The sequence below is a fragment of the Seriola aureovittata genome, chromosome 20 (genome assembly GCF_021018895.1).
Source record: "Seriola aureovittata isolate HTS-2021-v1 ecotype China chromosome 20, ASM2101889v1, whole genome shotgun sequence".
Taxonomy (NCBI): domain Eukaryota; kingdom Metazoa; phylum Chordata; class Actinopteri; order Carangiformes; family Carangidae; genus Seriola; species Seriola aureovittata.
In genome coordinates this window covers 21,010,655-21,033,049 of record NC_079383.1, presented here as the reverse complement: position 1 = coordinate 21,033,049, position 22,395 = coordinate 21,010,655, and the positions used below count along the sequence as shown (strand labels likewise).

The 22,395-nt window shown below is 41.1% G+C and overlaps 1 protein-coding gene across 2 annotated transcripts; it reads left to right on the top strand.

The window, feature by feature from the left end:
- Positions 1-1,194: 1,194 nt before the first annotated feature.
- cdh19 (cadherin 19, type 2) lies at positions 1,195-22,338 on the top strand. 2 transcript variants are annotated; one of them, XM_056364781.1, is made up of 13 exons: positions 1,196-1,757; positions 6,517-6,896; positions 7,005-7,299; positions 8,879-8,998; positions 10,467-10,634; positions 11,808-11,998; positions 12,449-12,702; positions 14,039-14,175; positions 15,385-15,506; positions 15,843-15,960; positions 17,811-18,062; positions 19,133-19,174; positions 19,800-19,940. In XM_056364781.1, the coding sequence occupies exons 2-12, from the start codon at positions 6,651-6,653 to the stop codon at positions 19,147-19,149; spliced, it is 1,920 nt and encodes a 639-aa protein (XP_056220756.1). In that variant the 5' UTR covers positions 1,196-1,757; positions 6,517-6,650; the 3' UTR covers positions 19,150-19,174; positions 19,800-19,940. The 2 variants fall into 2 exon arrangements, with proteins under 2 accessions (XP_056220755.1, XP_056220756.1); XM_056364780.1 differs by lacking the exon at positions 19,133-19,174 and having other exon boundaries at positions 1,195-1,757; positions 19,800-22,338.
- The last annotated feature ends 57 nt before the right edge of the window (positions 22,339-22,395 follow it).

Genomic DNA, 22,395 nt, shown 5'->3' with positions numbered 1-22,395 from the left:
TTAGCAGCTGTTTACTTAACCGTCTAAAAGTCGCGTTGCAAGTTCAGCAACAGACTTAATTCCGTCACGTCTTTTCTCCTACTGAAGTTAGCATGCTAACAAGCTAGCCCCAGCCTGTCTCATTACTCTCCGTTAGCGACTCACCGCAGCCTCCGGTCTACGCCACGACGATGTAGCGCTGCTCAGAGGACGTATGATAACCTCTCGTCTCAAACTAAACAAACTTTAAAGCTCTTGTCAAGCGATAATCACCACCACCTGAGTTTTTCTACCACCTGACATCCAAACACACACCTGCTACTGTGATCTCACTCTGCTAGCGACAACAACCTACAAGCTAACAGTCCAGTGTGGTTTTATATTGATGGGCTAGATTAGCTAATTGCCCCAGATCACATTTCAATTGAATATATTTACTTAAAAGTAGAGATAAAACATCAAAAATATTTAACATGAAGTCTAAAGAAAAGGATTTTGTTATTAAATATGCTCTGAAGTAGAAGAAAAACATTTAGCATATAACAAGAGATGAGTGATTTAGTGATTAGTGATGTTTAACAACGCACTTTATCTATTTTGCTTCTGCTTTTTCCGTAGTTTAATTAGATTATATTATTCCCACGCCATTAAGATAATTAATTGTTGCTGCAAGTAGCGATATTCATTTTTATACAGTATTTCCAGAGAGTGGAGGAAGGACACAGGAAAGAGAAGAAAGAGAGAAATGCAGCTTGTAACAGCGGAAAAATTAAAGAAGGTGCAACTGATTCAAGATTCAGAAAGAGGATGGGGAAAAAAAAGAGATTCAGCACTAATTAGTGCTAATTAAATTCAAAAGGCAAGACTGCGACCTGTTCTAAAATGTGTGAGAGATATTTTAATACAGGGCACAAATTATTCAAACAAATTAATCCCATATTAGTCATCTTTTTAAAAGAAATTTTATTCCATAACACTGATGTAATATAAAGACCATATAGATTGACTGACAGGCTCATTTCCGTCACATCACAGGCCCACGATAAATTAGCTGAGTTGAGGTAGAGTTGACCCCTCCCTCCCTCCCTCCTGCCTAATATTACAACTCATCACCAGCAGCCGACATGTAAACAACTGGAAAAATTTTTATTTTTATTTTTTTTTCATCTTATTTTGCAACTGAGTGTCATGACAGGTCAATCTTTAAATGTGACCGTATCAGGACGAGGCATGCAGGAACAGCACGCTCCCTCCCTCGTCTTGAATGTCAAAAAACAGACTGTTGCTGTCGTGTCACCAGCAGAAATAGTGGCCTTACAGTGGATGAATTACCATCCCCTCCATGCTCCAGCTTCACTCTAATAAGCAGTGGATTGTTCACAAAAATGGGGAGGAAAGAAAGAAAAAAAAAAAAAAACTGAGACCGAACAGATAGAAATTCATTTGTAAGTCTGGGCTGTGACTATTTGCATGGCGATGAAGGCCCCGAGTGTTCAGCAGTCTTCAGATGCGAATGCCAGACAATAGAGCCAGTGTTTGTTCTTCCCCTGGAAGTTTGAGAAGGACAGAAAAGGGGAGAAGAAGAAGAAAAGGGGAGGTCGTCAGTGGAGGGGATTACGCATTGTGAGAACCACGCGCATTCGCTTCTGCTATTGTGGTGACTGAATTGCTTTCCAGTACCAGGGTATTTAGTTAAGCAGATTGTGTTTCCTTACACCCCACGATGATCTCTCTTGATGGCGGCTGGAGACAAGTGGCTTGGAGAATCACACAAACAGGTGGGTGTGGTGTTGGACGCTATGCATCCTATAAGAGATTATCTTTTGTTAGAAGATAATAAGGTGTAGTTTTGAACATTATCTAGGAAAGCAAAGGAATACAAACAGGAATACAAGAGGTTTTCAGCATAAAGGCGGCGGCAGCGGCAGCAGCAGCAGCAGAAGCAGAAAGGCTGAAATTCATAATAATTGAATACAATCAATTCTAAATGAGTCCAGGGGTTCTTTGTGCTTGTCACAGCAAGAAGTCAGTAAATTTCTTGCATCTTTTAAAATGGCTGCTGGCATTTTACCAGTGTTGTGTCTTTATCAAATAGCCGTCAGTGATGTTTTGAATTGCTAAAGAAAATACTTTCAAGTGGGTTTAATTCTAATTGTAACAAAATGATGTGGTTGTGAACAAACGTCTTGGATCACTGTGGCCTCTCTATTGACAATCTGATGAAAAGTTTATTAATTGAAATATGCACACTATTCTCTCATTGAGTGTCTGACCTGTCCACTTGCCTGTAATATTTAGCAACAAAACACAAGCTCTCACCACATTCCTCCTCTGGAAACTGAGCGAAAAAGAATTTGATTCAGAGATAATTTGAAATGTCACGCAATGAAATAGATTATTTTAGAGTTTCCATGACCTCTCTTTGAGGGGGTGGGGTGGGGCGAGGTGGGTGGGGTGTCACTCTGACACTGCACAACTCAGTTTATGGAGGACAACCTTGGTAAGACAATAAAACAAATGGAAAAATGCTAACAAAACATGGCCTTACAGCATCTTCCCGTTGTGGGCCCAGAGACGGCATGACTGAAAAGACTGAGGGAGTAAACATGACAGCTTCAAGGATACTGAAGTTCAGTGCTGAGATGATTGTCTGCTCTAAAAATCTTGTCCATGTCTAATGTTCTTTGAAACTCCATGTGAAACTTTAGTCGCTAACTTCTTTTTATCATCATAATTAAGCCTTTATAGATAATAGCCTGTAGTTTAAATCCACTGGTCTATCTTTTTTTTTTCTTTTTTATTATTTTTCTTTAATAATAACTTTGGCGGGATCAGTTAATTGTTTTCCACGAAAAAAGAAAGGAGCCAAATAATAGGCTGTAGTGCTATCGCTGATAAATGTCAGTGGAAATTCGTGACACTTTGCTAAGCAGTAATGATTTCCACTTGTGCTCATAACAAAATCAAACAAATTACTTACTAACAAGTACATGATGACTTGACATTCCCCTGTTGTTCTAGCTCAGTCTCTAGACTCATTTGAGGACCTGAATTAGGAAACATAAACTACATGTCAGTGTTATTGTTTTACGGAGCTGAGCAGTAAACAGCAAGTCCCATGATGGGCTCCCAAATGACCAATTAAGGACATATTGTCTTAGAAGAGTGATCTTAAAGAAGTCAGGCTTAACAGATGGGTTTTTTTTTTCTTTCTTTTCTTTAATTGTTCAAGATTGTGAATTCTTGTAGTTAAATGAGAGGTCTGAGTCCATGTTTAGATCCACTGTCACATCCAGCCTTACACAGTTTCATATTTTTCCACATTTTTTTCCATTTCCTTTTTCAATTATCATTCACCAAAGCAAGTCAGAAGACCAATGCACAAAAAAAAACAACGTAATTAATGCTCACATGAAGTCAGCGGGCAGGGCATGTTGATATTGACGTGTCATCCGCAATGTCAAGTGGAAGCAGCTTTTTCTTTATTACCGTGTTTCAACATTCGCGTTGGCACATTAGACCTCGTTTTAATAGCAACCCGAAAAACCATTACTACAACAGAGCGACGTTTTATTAGCTAGAAACACATCACCATATAGGAAAATAATGTGACGGTCTCAGCGCATCTAGTGCTTAACATTGTGAGACTGCAGCTCATTGTCATTCTGTCATGTGGCAGAGTAGCATACTGTACATACAGGCTACAGGAGGTCTGCTGGAAATGGGAGGAAGGCCTATTAGAGGTAATGAATGGCTGTCAACCACAGGGCACTCTGCATGTAGTGCATGTCATGTTGAAATGAGAATCTCTTTTGAAAGGAGAAAATTGACCATGGAGTTCAAATGTGCCTTTTTTTTTTCTTCTTCTTTTTTCTAATGTATATATATATAATAATATAATGATATATAATATGTTTCTCTTTATTTTTCCCGGAGCTTATACACTGTGAGTGATAAGTGATGGGTTGGAATAATAAAAGACTCATATTGAACGGATGCATCGCGATATTTGATACTTTTAAAATCAGACTTTGGCAGGTTCACCATTATTATCAAGCGCCATCAGGATCGCTGTCACACATGAACATGTGTTTTACTTGCTCCCTAACACGATTGCTATTTACAGACCAGGAGCTGGGAGATTTTTTTTTTTTTTTACCCATTATTTTCCCAGAATTTCATCACTTATTTCCAGCGAGGCCCATCTTGTTAAATTGGCACCTAAACATCTGTTGACCTGCGCACTGTTCCAGCCACATCAGTAAAGCCTGATACCCCCAGGAAGATTTTTAAGCAGACTCCTTGGCATGTTGGCAGCTGAGCAGTTGCTCAGAGTAACATCATTGAGGGCTTGTTGTCTAGTTTTGGCTCAAGGCGTTCGGTTCGGGCGCGTGCTTGGCAGCTCTATGAAAGACTATAACAGCTCACGATTCACTGGCCACTAATTGGAATGTCACTCCACAACGCTCGGACATATGAATGCGGCCCGTAAAGACATATATAAGCACAAACACTTACTCTCGTTCATGTCCTGTATCGAAATTGAATTTCAGAAATGAAAGTCCGCATCAGTAATTGATTTTACCAGCTCATTACAAATGGGTCTTGACAGCTAATTTACTTTCACAAGATTAAACATGAACATTATGAGCTGTTAAATCATTAATACTGCAACTATTCTAACTGCTGAAACAACTTCCTGCAGTATACTCTATATTTTATATTTCCACCGGGACCACCCGTGCTAAAAATGCATGCACCCCGGTTCCTATGCAGCACTTTCATGGAAGCGTACACATTAAGGAACTGTATATGTGATGTGCTGATATTACAGTGTGGGAAAAAAACCCTATTAAAAATTGTTAAGAATTATGGTTGTTGTAACTTCCAGCCCTTAATAACCGCCAATCCCACTGAGTGCTGATGTATGGTTTTGGTTCAGGGTCTCATGTCTAGACAAATAATCTCTTTTTGCTTTTCAAGGTAAAACACCTTTATGGGACGAACGTCTTAAATGATAGCAAGGCTGAACAACATCCACAGGTTCGAGCCAAACACCTACGCTGCTGCAGGGGGAAAAAATACTGTAAACATATTGTCGTTTCAAAGGAGAAACAGTTAATTTACTGAGCAGAATTGACAGTGACGTGTTTACACTAAACTAAACTTACACTAAATTGATGTAATTTAATTTGTTTGATTTCAAGTCTGCTAATTTTAGGGGGGTTTTTGTCAATGCAAGATATTGTATTTGTGTGGTCCCTAACTAATTTGCTGTCTTGTCTGACTTTCATTGTCCTTACACTCTTGACCCACATTATAATTGGTGCATCGATTTGATTCATAGTTTGTCAGAGGCATGTGTGTCTCTGTTTTTCATGTCTGGGGAGACATTGATCTAATTAGAAGTCTTCATTAGTCAGCTGCAGAGTGCAGTGTCATGCTTAAGGAATGATGTTCAGGCCCTGCTCTGCTTCGTGAAACACAATGCAGAGCCTTGTTTGAATTCAAAACAGAGGGCAGCTTTTTAAATCCGCCTGTGCACGACGGCAGGATGCAAAAAGCTCGGACAAAGGGTTTGTTTTTTTTTCTGGCAAAATGGAATCTTGATTGGCTTTTTTCTTGAATTTGTTATGCATCTGAATTATTATTGTGCAGTGGGTTTGACATAACTCTTCAGATGGACAAAAAGAGTCAGAGTCATGTTGAAGAGTGGCGCCCCTGCAACCTTTTGTGTGAGACGCCACAGCCATGTGGTGAGCTGTAGCTTTCCGTTGATGCCTGTCATGTTGAATTGATTTTAAACTGTTTAAAACGCTTGATTATATAAAAGTGGACAGCGCTTACATTGGCTTACGAGTTTGCATTTGTAATACCACCCCCATCCGTTTTAAACTGACCGTTTCGACTGTTTATCCAGAAGGCTATGCTTTTAGTTTATTTGTTATTTTTAGCTAACTATTTGAGCCTGGTTATTACTTTTAGCGTTTATCCAGCACTTTTAGCTAATCATTACTTTTAGCTTACTGTTTCAATTCTTTATTTGTTAGTCTGAGCTAACTGTCAAGTGTTTGTTTGTTACTTTATAGTTTACAGTTACAACAGTTTATTTACATGTTGCAAAGGACTTTTAAATAACTAACTATTTAAACCACTGTGTCACTTGCTAACTAGCTTTCACACATTCAGTTGCAGTGTTCAGTGTTAATGCTAGCTAATGTGGATGCTAGTTGGTAATCAATGATACAAAAGACTTTTTTATCTACTACATGTAAACTCCACAAGTTAGATTTGCCTTATCATTAAAATTTTTACTTTTAATTTCAAACAGCAGATAGGAAGGCTTTAAATGTAGCTTTGTCATTTAAAAAAAAAAAAGCACATAACACATTTATTAACAACTTTGTGTAATTAGACATTTTATTTTTGGATTTTACTGCACTGCTACAGATTTAAATTTCCTCATTTTGCAATCTCTGTGCACTGCTGGAAATTTCTCACTGCAGCTATTAATTAAATTGTTAACTTTTATTTCAGAGGCATGACCGTGCATACAAACCACACTGTGACAAGATGGGATACGGCACTGCCGGGATCATGAATTACTGTGCTGTTGAATGAAGAATTGTTACCACTAGACCAGTAACACCTCCATCTCCTGCCCACTAACCATGGGAAGTGCAGAGGAAATGCACGGATGGACAGTTAAAATGAGCACGCCGAGCGTTTTGGCTGTGGTGACGGTCTTCTCTATGATTCCTGGCGGGGTGCTGAGCGATATGAGAGGTACTCAGGGTTTGGAAGCCCAACAATTGGCCCAGGGGTCCACTCATCTGCACCGTCGCCTGAAGAGAGGCTGGATCTGGAAACAGATGTTTGTCCCCGAGGAAGATCCCACTCTTCGCGTTATTGGCCAGGTACCGCTTCAGATTGAATGTCCTCCATGTCCTTGATGTGGTACTTCCCTTTGAAAAAGCTTGTTGGAAAAGCATGCTTTCACCCCCCTCCCCCTCCTCTTTTTGCAGATCAAATCTGATTCTGACCGAGGCGAGTTTTCTATCAAGTACATATTATCAGGGGAAGGCGCCGGAGATGTGTTTGAGATAGATGAGTATTCTGGTGAAATCCGGACGCTGAAGAAACTCGACCGTGAGGAAAAGGCCTTTTACGTCCTCCAGGCTCAGGCTATCAACAGGAGGTCCAACGAACCCGAGGAGCCCCAGTCAGAGTTCATCATCAAGGTGCAGGACATCAACGACAATGTCCCCCAGTTCCAGAACGAACCATATGTGTCCAGCATCCCCGAGATGTGTCCAATCGGTATGTTTGAGAAAGCTGAAGTTTCCCTTTAACACAGAGGTTGAAGGTAGGAGGGGAAAAGGCTCCAGTTCGAATAATAATGACAAAAATGATCTGCTCCAGTTTTGAGCCCTGTTGGATTTCTGCCCCCACCCTATACAATAGAGGTGAATGAAATTAAATCTGTGGCATACAGGAATAAGAAAAAAAAAACATCACATTTTTAATATTAAGCAGTGACACGTCCTTCCGAGATCTAGTGTATGTCCCTGTTACTCCGAATAATCCTTAGACCTCATTTGCTGTAAAGAGCTTTCAGTGGAACTACATCACATCGGATAGATGGTCCTTATATAAGCAGCTCACAGTAAGGGCAGTGATTTATTAAAAGTAAGTAAAAGTGTTTTGCCGTGCTCGCTGTGGATGGTATTGTCAATCATTTGGTCAACAACTTTAGTTCAGACTGAAGTATATTGACAGTTGTTGAATGAGTCGCAATGAAATGTTGCACAAAAAATCTCTATTCCGCTCACGCTTTTTGAATGGCACGGCATGATTTTGGGATTGTCTAAACAATGGCATTATTCATCAGATGTGTCACTTTCACTATTGGTATGTCCTCCAGAGAAAAGATGATTCATAGAAACAAACTTTTGTACGCATAAAAAGCTTTTATTTGCATTATTGGCTTTACTCTTTTTCAAATTAATCTTTTTCCTAAACTTAAATCTTGATCGGAGACAATAAGCAAAAAGGTTATACGAATGTCTATCATCTGTCCCCGTTCAGGAAGTTAAAAGTATTGGATTCCATATCATGGCTTGGATGCCTTTATGGCTAAATTTCTTAAATAATGTTATTATAACCACTGCCCTTTTCATACCACAAACATTAACATTTCAATTTATATGTAATCTGCTTTTGCAGCATAATATCTCACTTGTAATAAATCATAACGCATTCGACTCAAAGAGAAAGTGAGAGGGGAAGGTTGGAGAGCAGGCGAATGAGAATAAGAAATACTGCAGTAAATCCCTGCCTGTGTGAGAGGCAGAGCTCAGAGGACTGAGGGAAACGAAAGATACTGTCGAGCGCAAGGTGAGGAGAAGGATGTGGTCAGCAGAGAGAAAGGGCAGCGAGTGTGAGAGATAGAGAGGTAAAACTGAATCAGAGTGCGAAGGAGAGAAAACAAGGGTCAGGTGGATGGGGAGAGAGATATTGCTACAGGCCTGGAGAGGTTGTCACACACACACACGCACGCACACACACACACACACACACACACCTGCAGCAGCCTTACTGAGCTGTGAAAGGCCGACGCCGCTCCCCACTGCCACCCACCCCTTTGTCAACATCCCTCCTATAACTCTACCTCAACCTCACCTCACCTCCTCCCCTCCCCTCCCCTCCCCTCCCTTCCTCCCCCCCGAGCCAGACAGACAGACCCTGCGGGACTGTGGCATAATCACTTTATTTCCCCGTCGACTGGAACTGCTGCCTGAGCTAACTGTGACTCTGTGAAACCCCCACCCCACCCCCCCCCCCCCCCCCCCCCCCCCCCCCTCTCTCTCACTCTCCCTCCCTCTCTCCCGCCCCACAGGGACCACGGTGGCCCAGGTGACAGCCACAGATGCCGATGATCCCATGTTCGGAAACAACGCCAAGCTCATCTACTCCATCCTGCAGGGGGAGCCCTACTTCTCCGTGGAGCCGAAGACAGGTGTCATGGCGGCCGCAGAGGCTTTCAGTTATTATCATCACAGAGGCTTGCACGACCCCCCCCCCCCCCCCCCAACGATCCAGACCACTATCAGGAAGGCACACAAGAGATTTGCTTTATAATAAGTGTGCTTTAACAAAAAAGAAGAAGAAGAAAAAAGAGTAAAATGTTTAAATTTTCAGGTTGATGAGACAGGAAACTATCGTCCCTCTGGTCAAAGTTACTTTTGACAAGTCTTAGATACTCTTCACTTTTATAAACTGTATAAAATCCCCTGACAGCTGCATCTCTTCAAACAACTACTGGACACACTGTGCCTACTTTTTAGGCTATTGGAAATAAATGTGAGTTTAGGTTTACACTATGACAAGAACTGGCTTGAACTGTTGCCAGTGTGTTTACATTTAAACTAATTTCTTGTGTTATTCAGAGGTCAGCTCCAGCACTTCCCACACACATTGCTGACCTGAACTGTGAAGAGAGTTGGGGGAGGGCAGTATTGACGTCGAACAAATATTTAAATGCAAATTAATGTAATATGTAAAAGGGCAAATCAGACTTTTTTTTTTTTTTTTTAGGAGCCAGTTGTAAGTTTCCATTGAGGAGTGGGCAGCAGTAGTTTAGCTCAGTTAATGGATAAAATAAGCTGCCATACTAAACACCTTACTCTAAGGGAGTTTGGTCTGTTTTCAGGGGTAAATTAAGGAGTAATTAATGATATTTTAAGGGGTTTTAAGGGAATCTATTAAAAACAAAGCACAGTGATGTCGACACGACACGTGAAATACACGTTACACCCAATGTGTATTAATCCACAGCTGAAACTAGTCCCCAACAAATCGTCTGAGTACAGATTTATTTAATTATTTATTTCTTATCCTTGATAAAAAACTGATGGCGTTTTTAACGTTGTCACTTGGCCACTGTGGCGTTTGCAGCTGTGCGAGATGTGTTCACGGTACAGCAGTGATAGTCGGATGTCTGGATGTGGTAGGCAGAAAAATCGCTGCTGAAAAGCTCGTGCCATCCAAAAACAAGACCACTTGTAAATGTATCAGTGGGTGAAATTACGACTTTCAAAGCAGAATAACATAACTCTGCCAGGTTGATCTAATTCTCTTGATTCAAATTTCTCATCTATTTACTTTTGCCCGCAGCCCTCGGTTTGGCCAGACGGAGGAAACATTAAGTCATCCGAAAGCCCTCTTGATATTTCTTCTTAGCATTGATTACATTTGCAGACTTCAAGTTTATTGTGGTGCAGTTTTATTACACATAGTGCACAGCGCTCTGAAAGACTACTCGAGGCAAAGTTTGTTTACTTACATTCGGTTTAGAATTAAAAAAATATATATATATAAAATAAATAAAAAACAGAAATCCACCCACAGATGCACTTGATGGCGTCTTAATGAACCCGGCTCTCCTCTCGTCTCCCTCCTCTTCTGTCTGTCTCCTCCACCTGCAGGGATCGTCGTAACGTCTTGGCCGAACATGGACCGCGAGGCCAGGGAGCAGTACCTGGTGGTGGTGCAGGTGAAGGATATGCTGGGCCTCAGCGGCGGCTACTCCTCCTCCACCACGGTTACCGTCAGCCTGACTGATGTCAATGACAACGGACCCACGTTCCAGCACCGTGAGTCGCTTACATGACTCACAATGATGCAAACGCAGGACCACACACACACTCACACACACACACACACTCAAGGAATCAATGAAAGAGTACAAAGCGTTGCAGACTGTGAGGACATATTTAATATTATGCCTAAGAGGTATTTATTTGATCATACTTCTCCGGTTCGGGTGGGTGGTTTGTGCTGCCAGCGCTTTACTCGGCTGTACACATCATGTTATTCAGCCGGCAGCTAAAATTAAAAGGAGACAGTCGAAGAATGAGAGAGTGAGAGAGCGAGAGAGAGAGAGAGAGAGAGGGAGTGAAAGAGACGGGGAAAGGAGATGGGTGATGTTCTGTTCATCTGCTGTGTGCACGTGTTCATGCGTCAGCCGCTTGATGAATTTAATCATTCACACATGAAGGGACATTTGTCATGACCTTTGGAAACAAACGTAGCCATCTCAGCGATAAACCTCACTGAATGAATGCCCTGGGAAGAAATCAATTCTGTAGAAATGAGACAGAGGATGATACTTTTAACTATTAATGTCACATTCACATTCACTGCAGGCGCCGCTGTAACCTGCCGGATTCCATGTTCAGTCCAAAAGGGCCTCATAAATACTGTATGGCTGCTCTTCACTTTGAACTTCGCCCCCTGTTTTGTCACATAATTGCAAAATTATTATCAGCAGGATGTTTTTTTTTTGTTTTTTTTTTTCTTCCGGAGCAGCTGGTTGCCTGTTGAGTCCCTCCCAGTTGTGGCAGCCATCCAAATGGAGTCGCTCAAAGACACAATCACATTTTCTCATCTTCCTATTAGAGTTAGGCTGGGATTATGTGGCGTTGCCGCAACTTATCTGTGACTCGCACAAATTGACCCTCCACTACAATGTTCTCCGTTCTTATCGCTTTACACACAAGCAAACTCTCTAGACTAGCTATTAACAACTTACTGTCGAGCTCTGCAGGCGTGTTTCGGTGATGAAACTTTCTTTTCTTTTTTATTTATTTGTTGTGTTTTTCTGCAAATTGGAGTCATCATTATGCGCTTGAAAACTACCAGTTTGGTATCATCCATATTTTCTATTCCTTTTGATATCCCATTCCGACATCAACCTCTCTCACACTAACGCTGTCAATACGGATGACTTTCAAAAAAAAAAACAAAAACAACCCTTGTTTCCTCAGACCTGTACGCCTTCGCCGTCCCTGAGAATGCAGCTGTGGGCACCACGGTGGGCCGGATCACGGCACAAGATGGAGACATCGGCGTCAATGCCAGGATGACCTACAGTCTGAATGATGACCTGGAGGAGAGCTCCACTTTTATCATCAAAACAGACCCAGTGACGCAGGAGGGAGTGGTTCTGCTAGCCAAGGTGAACACATACACATCACTTCACTTGATACAAAAATTATTTCAGGCTCATATTTTCACTTTTCCCCTCCACATACGGTTTATGTTTATCCTTTATAGCATGTAGGAGATTTCAATTTAGATGCTATGATAATGAAATAAATAAAAACAAACAAAAAAAACATTATTGACTCCGAATCATTTTGGGAACGTGGTAATGGTTTGCATGCTGTTTTCTTATTACTGGCGTCATAATGTTAATCGAAAACACAGCATTATTTAAGTGCGTGCTCACAGCTGGTAGCTTATTGACATTGATTAAACATTTTTTTTACATCCAGTCTGCGTTGTGTCCAGCTGTCATCGGAGAACTCATCCGTCTTTGAAAAGCTGTTAAGTTTTCTTAATGATGATGATGTTTTATCGAGGTGTTTTCTGCTCATAATATGAAAGGTATATCTTTCCCTCATAGCCTTTGGACTACGAGACAAAGAGACGTTTTGTTATGGCTGCAGAGGCTGTTAACGATCACGTGGACACTCGTTTTCTGACATTGGAGGATTTCAGGGACAGGACGACGCTCAAGATCGTTGTGGAGGATGTGGACGAGCCGCCTGTCTTCCTCTCACCTTTCTACGAGTGGAAAGTTCCTGAAAATGCGGCGGCGGGAACTGCGGTTGGCAGTGTCAGTGCCAGAGACACTGACACAGTCAACAATCCCATCAGGTAATGTGAACCATCCAAACCAGGAAGAGTGGCATCTGCCACCCAACTGCCAGTGTGTTAATGATGAGGTAGATACCCAGGCGTGGGGGGTGGGGGGGTGGGGGGGGGTGGGGCATCCCTAGACAGCTTGCCCTAGACAGTTTCCTCCACAGGGTGAAAAATCATTCCATATCAAATAGTGTTACTGGCTCGGTGCATCCATTTTTACCCTTGATCTCTGGATACCCTGTACATGGTCATATTTATCTCATATTACTTTAGTAGGAAATGAGCCCTGCTGAATAAATCATGACAATTTTTTATTTATTTATTTATTTTTTTTTATACCTCACAGGCTTTTCTATCTATTGCCGTGGTATTATCACAAAGCGACGTGGCTAGGACGTGGGAATGTAATAAAGCACCATACGAGGTGGCATATGGAATTGAGATTTGCAGTCATTTGCAAGTGGGGCACGTCGCAGAGGAGACGGCAGCACTACTGGTGCCTGTAGTCCATCTCAGCAGAGCTTAAGAGTGGCAGGTGCTGCATATCATCCTCAGCCTAGTGTCTATTACTGTCCCTTTGGTGACAGTGTCTCATTGATTAATAAATTCGGGATGACATTTTAGGGGTTTCCACAGTTCTAGCAAATATGATTAAGTTTGCTTTGGTCAAATTGGCTTATTTTCCATGTTGTTATCAGCAAAGTGGCTCACGGAAATGATTCATTATTCGGAGTGTTTTTATTCCTGGTTACCCCCTAATACACCATGGGTTTATAATCACTTACATAAACAAGTGTTAAAGGTATGGCGGTGTGAAAGACATGTGCAATAACAAGCAAATATTTCTTTCATGAGGAATATCCTGCGGACGATAAATGTGTGTGTTTTCTTAAGTTTATTTTTACAATAGCGGGCTCTCACGTGTCACCAAACAGGTCGCAGGGAAATGTATCAGCTGCACCACCTGTAACTTTGTGTTGAAACGTTTTTCTCTATGTTTACAAGATTCCCTCGTATCACTGTTTATAAATTCACTTATGGCAAAATACGAAAAGTCTGTAGCCAGACTAAAAATAATATTCAATTAGAATAACTGGAAAAATACATAGAACTGTGTCTATGCCATCTGTGTGAGGCGCTTTGTTTTGACAGTGTTGTTGCCGCTGTCACACTAGCTTGTGTGTATACTGTCTTTGTTGGATATCTGTCAACAGATTAAAAAATTGAGCAGTTTGCCTAATTAATCTCCCTGTGGCATCGCAATGTTTTGTTTGCCCAGAAAACAACCTTGCCTGCTAAATGTGTGTGTCCCTGTGATTTTTCCAAATTTCTTTTTTTTTTCCCCCAGATATTCAATTGACAAAAGGAGCGATACCACAAGAGCTTTCAAAATAGACCCAAACAATGGGACTATAACTGTCGCTACAGCTTTGGACCGAGAGACTTCAAACTGGCACAATGTGACTGTTGAAGCCAAGGAAATAAGTAAGGAGAATTTCATGTCTTGCACAATAATCTCTTGTTGATGTGTCAAACCTATTGCACATTTATCCTCACTCAGTCGAGAAACCTGTCCAGAATATAATCAGGGCAGGTTGATGACTAATCTTTGTTTGGAGCTGTGACCTCATGGGTTTCAACACAGTCCCTGAAAATATGATGCAGTGGCTCAGCTTACTTTGAAAAACTGTGTTTTATTTTTTTAAAAATAAATCCATATGTTGACTCAGCTGTTACACCTGAGCGCTAATACAACACAGTGGTTAACAAGCAAGCAGAGAGGTCATAGTTGGCTAAAAGTGATGGGAAAATTGTTGAAATTGATGCTGTAAGTAATTAATAAACATTTGAAATAGTTACCTATAAGTAAGAGGTTAATGGTTGAAGTTGTTGCTTAAGGTAATGAATGATGGTAACTAACCCGATAAGTAAAAGTACAGATATTGGTTGAAATAGTTAGAACGCAGTGAATGAATTAAAGCTATTAATTAATGACTGAAGCAAAGTAATTAATAAATACTTGAAAGTTATAAGCGGTTGATAAGTAAATGGTCGAAACCCCAAGTGTGTTCACTTTGTTGGCTGACAAAAGTGCCAAATAAAATCCAGTTTAAAGTCACTTCAACATAACAAATGATGTTGATGAAAGGATAATGAATAAACAGTTCACAGTTAGCTAAAAGTAATGGAGTTGAAATAATTAGCTATAAGTAATGGATAGCCTAGTAAGCTAAAAGCAATTGATGAACAGTTCAAATTTAAAGCTAAAGGTAATAGACAAATGGCTGAAATAGTTAGCCTAGCTAAAAGCAATGGATCCAATGGTTGAAACAGTTAGCAATAAGTAATGGATAGCCTAGTTAGCTAAAAGTGATGGACAAATGGTTGAAATAGTTAGCCTAGCTAAAAGTAATATATAAGTGGTTGAAACAGTTAGCCTAGCTAAAAGTAATAAATAAATGGTTGAAACAGTTAGCCTAGCTAAAAGTAGCATTTTTACTGTTCAGTCTGTCGTCTTGTTCTGTCGAAAGCAGTGAAACGACAACATCCTTTTTGTGTTGTTTGCAACAGTTGTGATTCACGGAGACGAAACATTTATCAGTTTTAAGTCTTATTTTGACAGAGCTTTTACAAAGCATTTATGATACATGCACCCAGTGGACTCCAGCAAATGTCTGTCTTCCACTCCTGCAGCGCAGAACCATTTATCCTCCTCTGTGGTGGTGTTCATCAAAGTGCTGGACATAAACGACAATGTGCCAAGGCTTGCAAGAGATTACCAGCCATATATCTGTGAGGGGACACAGGCGGGAGAAGTATGTATATTATGATGCACTGATGCTTATGATTTACTATGTAGCAGCACGGCAATGAGAATTTTCCGTCAATGTGAACATTCGAAGTTCTCATATTACATCATATTCTATATCTTTTTACACCTTAAAGACCTGAAATGGTTCCTTTTTGACCATTGTGCAGCACAATATGATATTATGTTCTTCACATTGTTAGCTGCTGAATGAGATTCTGAGTGTCACACTTCTGGGGGGGGGGGGCTGCATGTGATTAGATAGACCTCCAAAATCTGTGGTGTATATGTGACTGCTTGTGTTGCTCTCATTTCTTCAGCAAAGTGTATTTGTGTGTCTCAGCTCATTCAGCTGCTCAGTGCTTTTGATCCAGACGACCCCGTGGAAGGACACCACTTCTACTTCACTATGGTCCCTGAGAAGCATATCAATCCAAACTTCACTATCAGAGATAATCAAGGTTATATTCACTCAGACAATAATAACACAAATAACAGCTCTGTAGCTTTATATTTACTACTGTGAATAATCCCGTACAGTCATGCAGGCCGTAGCAGCTTCACACTGCCAAAGCTTCTTTTACACCTCGCATTCTCTGGACATTCTCTGGTCCGAACCTACACTGCTCTTAACAAAATTTCAATTGCAACCTGACCCAGAATGCTTGTGAGTGACAATCTCATCATCTTCCCTGTCGTCTTTCAGATGTTAGTAGCCGCATAAAGCAAGGTTGTTGTGCAGAGGTGGGAGTAAAATGGAACCTTTTAAAAACTATCCATGCAAAGTGTGGAAATTGAGGTTTACTGTGTGAAAAAACACGCAGCTCTCAAGGATGAGTAGTTTGAGAAATACTAGAAGCACAGGACCAGTGTGTGTAATTTTCAGTGTGAAGAGTGATAAAACAACACTGCATCACCAAACATGCCCATTTTAAACCAAACTGCCCTGAGAGTGTGGAGCTAACTGAACCAGCTGGAAACATCACATCGAGCTACCGTCAAACGAACTGTAAAATAAAGACAAAACACCACTCAGCATTTTTTTAAACCATGAATACATTAAACATTTTCTGGAGTCTTTAAATATGACTTGCTGAATCAAGCCTGGACCAACACTGGAAACTTTGCAACTGGACCTCTACTATCTCCGTATGAATACTCAGCACAGTTAATATGAAGCTACAACCAGCAGCCGGTTAACTGAACACAAGCTAGATACATGTTCATTACTAGGCTTAAGTGGCACATTTTAATTACCTTTTAGACAGATCCCGGCTAGCTTTTCCCCCTGTTTCCAGTCTTTATGCTAAGCTAAGCTAACAGTCTGCTAAAGCTTCATATTTTCGTGTGCAGACATGAAAGCAGCATCGTTCCTCTTTTGAAGAAATTAAATAGAAAGTAAAAGTCCATTAGAAACTGTCGTTGCAAATGCAAAAAGTAAACTGCTGTTTTAAACTCAATTTGCATTATTATATACCTCTTGTACAAAAACACTTTCATTTTCAAATTACTGGCATTTCCTATTATGGGCTTTAAGCTGCGGGGGAAAAAAAAAAGAATGAAGACACCAAATTACATGAAATTAGATGAAGCCCATACTTCAATTTCCGTTTTGTGGCTGAAATAATGATGGTGAGCCGTGGTGAACCAGCAGTGGTAAAACTGTGTGAAAAAGGCAGAATGAAGGGATTGTTTATGATCGGAGGAGTTTGAATTGAAACGAAAAACTCTGTGTGCCCCGTAAATGTCTGGGAGCCTTTTGGGATGAAACTCTTCAAGCGGGTTCTGGTTTTTGTATCTGACTGACTCTCAAGTAAGTAAATTGAAAGAGTGTTTGCCTTGTAGTCAATGGGCAGTCAAGCCTTTTTATTTCAGAGTTTATAATGAAAATGGGCAGTAAAAGTCGAACAAACAGTGTTGTTTAAGTGTGCAGCGGAAGGGATGTTTGCATGTACTGAGTAAGTTAGAATGAAATGTATGCAGGTGCAGTGTGTGGCCAGGCAAGCACAGAAGTCCAGTCAGCAACTAGGAAAATGAATAATGAATCAACACCACAAGGCTTATTTGACTCCCAAAAAAAGTTTTCGTTCGGTGCCTTGATGAAGTCTTACAGGTGCACCCAAAAACTGAAGCCGATTCTCCAATTGTACCTCTGCACACACTGAAAATTAGATTTGACAAGGTGCTCAGGCCTCTCAGAGAGCTCGGATTGTATTTTAAATCCCATTACGTGTCACTTCACCTGTTATTCAGCACTCACGCTGCAAAATGTACTGAAAAGTGCACCTCTCCCTCTTGACATCACTTTTAGACAATACAGCCGGCATCGTGGCACGCAGGAGTACTTTCACCCGCAAGGATCGAACCCAGTATCTCCTGCCGGTGGTGGTGACGGACAGCGGCTCTCCAGCCCTCTCCAGCACCAGCACTCTGACCGTCAGCGTGTGCAGCTGCCAGCCTGCCGGCCATTGTCCCACGGGAGGGGTGGAAGCCCTCGCTCTGTCTATGGGGGTCAGCCTGCAGACATTGTTAGGGCTTCTGGTCTGCGTGGTCACACTCACAGGTAAGATAACACAGCAGATAACACGGCAGACCATCTAAGTCAGACTGTATCAGACTATGATATCAGATTTACGATACGATTGCAATTTATATGAAGGAATATACTTTTTGTTTTTTGGAGTTTGTTCTCTGAAGTCTGAAGCCATTCTAAATATGGAGCTCCAAAACTGACAGAAATGCATTAATTATGTCAAAAATATACATCAGTTAACAATATTGTTAGTTAGAAAATCTAAAATGGAGCATATAAAGAGATAATAACCCTCACCCATCAGTTTATAGAATAAAACGTAAAACGTATCTTTTACTCTTTAGCTCTTTTTGTCCCATGAGTTCACGCAGTGATTCCTGTTTCTTTTTACACTAAACGCAATATTATTTATTGATGTGTTCAGGTGTAGTTCTTCAATTTTCTGATAACCAGTTTTTGGGGCTCCATATATATAGAAACCATTTTTGTTAAAATACAGAAATGTTCACTTAAAAATTCATCAGTAGCAGAAGATCTCTCTTTCAGAGATTCTGCGTAGCCGGACCTGCATCCTCTAAGACTCTTTAAGACCTGTGAGGTTGGTAGCAATTCAAGTGTTAAGGCAGCGATACAGTGAGCTGTGGTCTGACTGTAAAGCCAATAAAATTACACTGGAGAGGAGAATTACCGATTTACAGAAAATCTTCCAGAGGTGCCGTTTCTTGACCTGAGCATTTTCAGATTTTTCTATAGCCAATAAAAAGGGAGAGAAGATTTTGCTCTGCCAGTTTTTTTTTTTTTTAAAGGCAAGAGTTTCTCCAAACCTCAGTGAGACCAGACAGAAGTCTTTGTTTTGTTTACACTAAAAGAGTCAAGTGAACTAGAGAGATGATTGTTTTTCGCACTTTGGATTCACAAAAACAGTTTCAGTAATGATGCAGTCTGAGATTTTCAGAGGACAAAAACAATGTGAGCTTTGAAGAAGGATACGGTGACCGATGGATCATGAACTCCCAACCCCCCCCCCCTATAATCCTTCAGGAAATGTTGACAAATGACAATTTCACTGATATTTTGTTGTAATAAAAAATCTTTTTCAGCGGATCTGTTGAGCTAGAGCAGTTCCACCTCTCCTCGTATTGGCAAGTATATAAACGTGCTAAACAGCAGGATTTTTCATTAACAAAGCTGCATTTTGATTTGAATCCCCTTTTTTAAAACTCACCAGCGTGCCTTTAACACATACTTTTAAAATGCTGAAAGCTTGCAGTGCAATGATGTCAGGTAATGAGCGTATTGGTTGCAATACATCAGTAGCAATGCCGTCCTGGGACACTGATGGGTTTGCATAGTGAAGAGCTTTATTATGACCTCGGCTGCTTTGTGTCCTCCCCGTGCCCATCACATGAAAGATTAATGACAAGACCTGCTAAGCTAACATTCTTTCAGATGAGGACAATACCCGGTGAAAACCCAGCAGAAACAATAAACACTGTTTTAGCATTCTGTGCCACATGGAGCAAATAAAGGAATTCTTCTTTTATATGCGAGCTGAGATTAAAAAAGATAATTTATAGCCTAATTTCCCCTCATTTTGATTTTTGCATCCACAACAAGTTACAGAAAAACAAATCTGGCTGATATTATTTTCAGTGCGCTTGTACATTCTATGTGCATGCTCCATCAGGCACCCCAGATGCTTTTTTCTCACTAAGCTCATGCCCTGGTGTTTAACTATAATGATCTCCCACTGTGTTGTGTCTGCAGTGATGTCAGTTCTAATGCTGATGGTGAGAAGACACAGGCGGAAACAGCAGGAGGGGCAGGAGGTGGAGGTGAAGGAGCTGGAGCTGCCTGAGACGGTGTCTCAGAAGGTGCTGTATTATGGAGAACCGGGGGGTGGAGGAGCAGACCTCGACTTCTGCCAAGCCGTCGTTCCGCTGCGCCGCCACCCCCACAGGAGGAGGGAGAGGCGGCTGCGGAGGGAGGACGTCAGGGCCAGCATACGGATGTCCCTCCGAGAGTCGCACCTCATTGGGCCGGAGGACGAGGTCTTCAGGCAGTTTATTCTGGACAGGCTGGCAGAGGCTGATCAGGATCCTTGCGTTCCCCCGTTTGACTGCCTCAGGATTTATGCATATGAGGGGTCAGGGTCTCCCACAGGGTCCCTGAGCTCATTGGAGTCTTCTACTTCTGAGATTGTGCCTGAGCAACCTGTTTGTAATCCCAGACCCTTGGTGAGACTCAGCCCTTGGTATGGGGGAGGAGAGGAGGACACCATCTTCTGATCTTTGCAGGGCAGCAGGATTAGTTTGAGATGCCGTGAAACATGTTTATTCGCATTGTTGCTTAGAGTTATACAACAAGCTGGAGACCGCTCTTATGTGCTAACACAGCTTAGCTCTGTCTTTAGAGGTCTGGGTGAGTTTTCACTGAGTAAATGTATTTCCCGAAATGTCAAACCTTTCCTTTAATCATAAAATCAAACCTTACGTGAGAACAGCTATTGTTGGCATGTTTATTCTGCATGTAACTGTTCAAACACAGATTACATGACTTACAGCTACAATGCAGTTTAAGTATGTCAGACTTTATGCCTTAAGATCAAGCGTGTTTCTCCTTCACCCACCGCAACAATCAAATACCATTTCTACATGCACAAGGCCGTCTTCACCAGTATTAGAGAACCATTGGTCATTTTTACAAACTCTAAAAATGACCAGTGTTTATGCTTTTCCTGACAAGTGACCTTTTTTGTGGTTGTGCAAATAATAACTGCCGTCTGTAAGTACAGCGTAAGTGGGAGTAGCGTCATGTAGTTATACTGCTAAAAAAAAAGAAGTGCAAGGTGCAAGGTTGGGAGTACAAAGCCTGTGACCTAAGCTCTGAAGACCGCAGCCTGAATCCTTTCTCCTTAAGTAACTAGAACGGCACTCAGCAGAATGTATACCTCCGCCAAGGCCAAACAATCCTACGCATGTTTCCAAGATCTGTTCCAAATTCAACAAAAACCTACAATGTCATACACATCAACACCATAAATATGATACATTATTTCCTGAGAAGTGGTCAGGCGTCCCTGGATGAGCCCCTTTTAGCAAATCTGTGTCTGAATTTAATGGGTTGTTCCGCTGCTCACGCCCCATCCCTCCACCAAGTTTGGTGCAATGGTGAATAACATATAATCAGCAAAATTAGCTGGTCACATGGGTCGATTTTTAAAGGGGCTATATTTGTACATTTTCTCTGCTGCTGAACATAACTTCTTGCCAGGAGCGGGTAGAGGTGACTTTACAAATGGTTATAATACTCCCACTGAGCAGCGCTATGTGTTTGCAGATCTGAGGCTGCAGTGGGTCAACACAAGCCACAACACAAATGCAAAAAGACGAACCTCTGCTCACTTTACGTTGTGGCTTAATTTGCATTTGTGTTGTTGCTTTTTTACAGTCGTGTTTTGGCTTTTGCATTTGAGTTGTGGCTTTTGTATTCGTGTTGTTGCTTTTGCATTTGTGTTGTGGCTTCTGCATTGTGTTGACCCGTCTGGGCCACCGTAGAAGAGACACACAAACACAAGAATTAACGTTGGTGTTGCTTTCCACCTCTGGAAACGGCTCTTGGTGAGTAAAAGGAATAAAGTTTGATGCTGAAATCAGACAACATTTCAGCAACGTAAACAGCTGTTAACGCTAGCATCGGCTACGTAGCAATAGCAAAACTTACAAATAGCACCTTTAAGACATTGACAAACAACCTGTTATGTTGTTTGGGCACTTGTTGCACGTACAGCAGCATCAATCAACCACAATGTTGTCACAGCCACGAGACAGGTTACTGCGTACAAAATGATGAACTATTGCTTTGTTGTATTTACAAAAAGCTCCTATGTTTATGCTGTTTGCTTTGTTCCAGCCACACTGAGTATTAGTCACTGGTGTGTGAACAGGCGCACGTACGCACTCTTGTTGAGGTCACAGTTAAAATCATTTTGGCAGATGCTTGAAAATTACTAACTGAAGCTACAGGGTTGAATTGATGTAATGAACCAAAACGCTAAATTACACCATCAAAAATAGAGATGAGTTTGTGTGAACAAGGGGATTTATGCTTTAATGATTGCAGTTATTACAGTGTGATGAAACTATACTCACTGTATAAAACCCACAGTATTACTGACCTGTGAATTTTCACTTTCAGATATTATTTGTAATATTATTCCGTCCTGTTGTTTCATAACAGTTTGTACTGTATGTGCCTTTCTATTTTACATTATAAGATTATATATAAATTAATGTTTACTTCCCTTGTTATGTGTATGCAGTCTATTTTTATAAATTGAGATTTTGTTTCCTGATTAGCCTCA

Excerpts from the sequence above, each read along its gene's own strand:
- cdh19 (XM_056364780.1), top strand. The coding sequence starts at position 6,651 with ATGGGAAGTGCAGAGGAAATGCACGGATGGACAGTTAAAATGAGCACG. Across the intron at positions 10,635-11,807 it reads CGGACCCACGTTCCAGCACC|ACCTGTACGCCTTCGCCGTC; the intron begins GTGAGTCGCTTA and ends TTGTTTCCTCAG. Across the intron at positions 11,999-12,448 it reads GAGTGGTTCTGCTAGCCAAG|CCTTTGGACTACGAGACAAA; the intron begins GTGAACACATAC and ends TTTCCCTCATAG.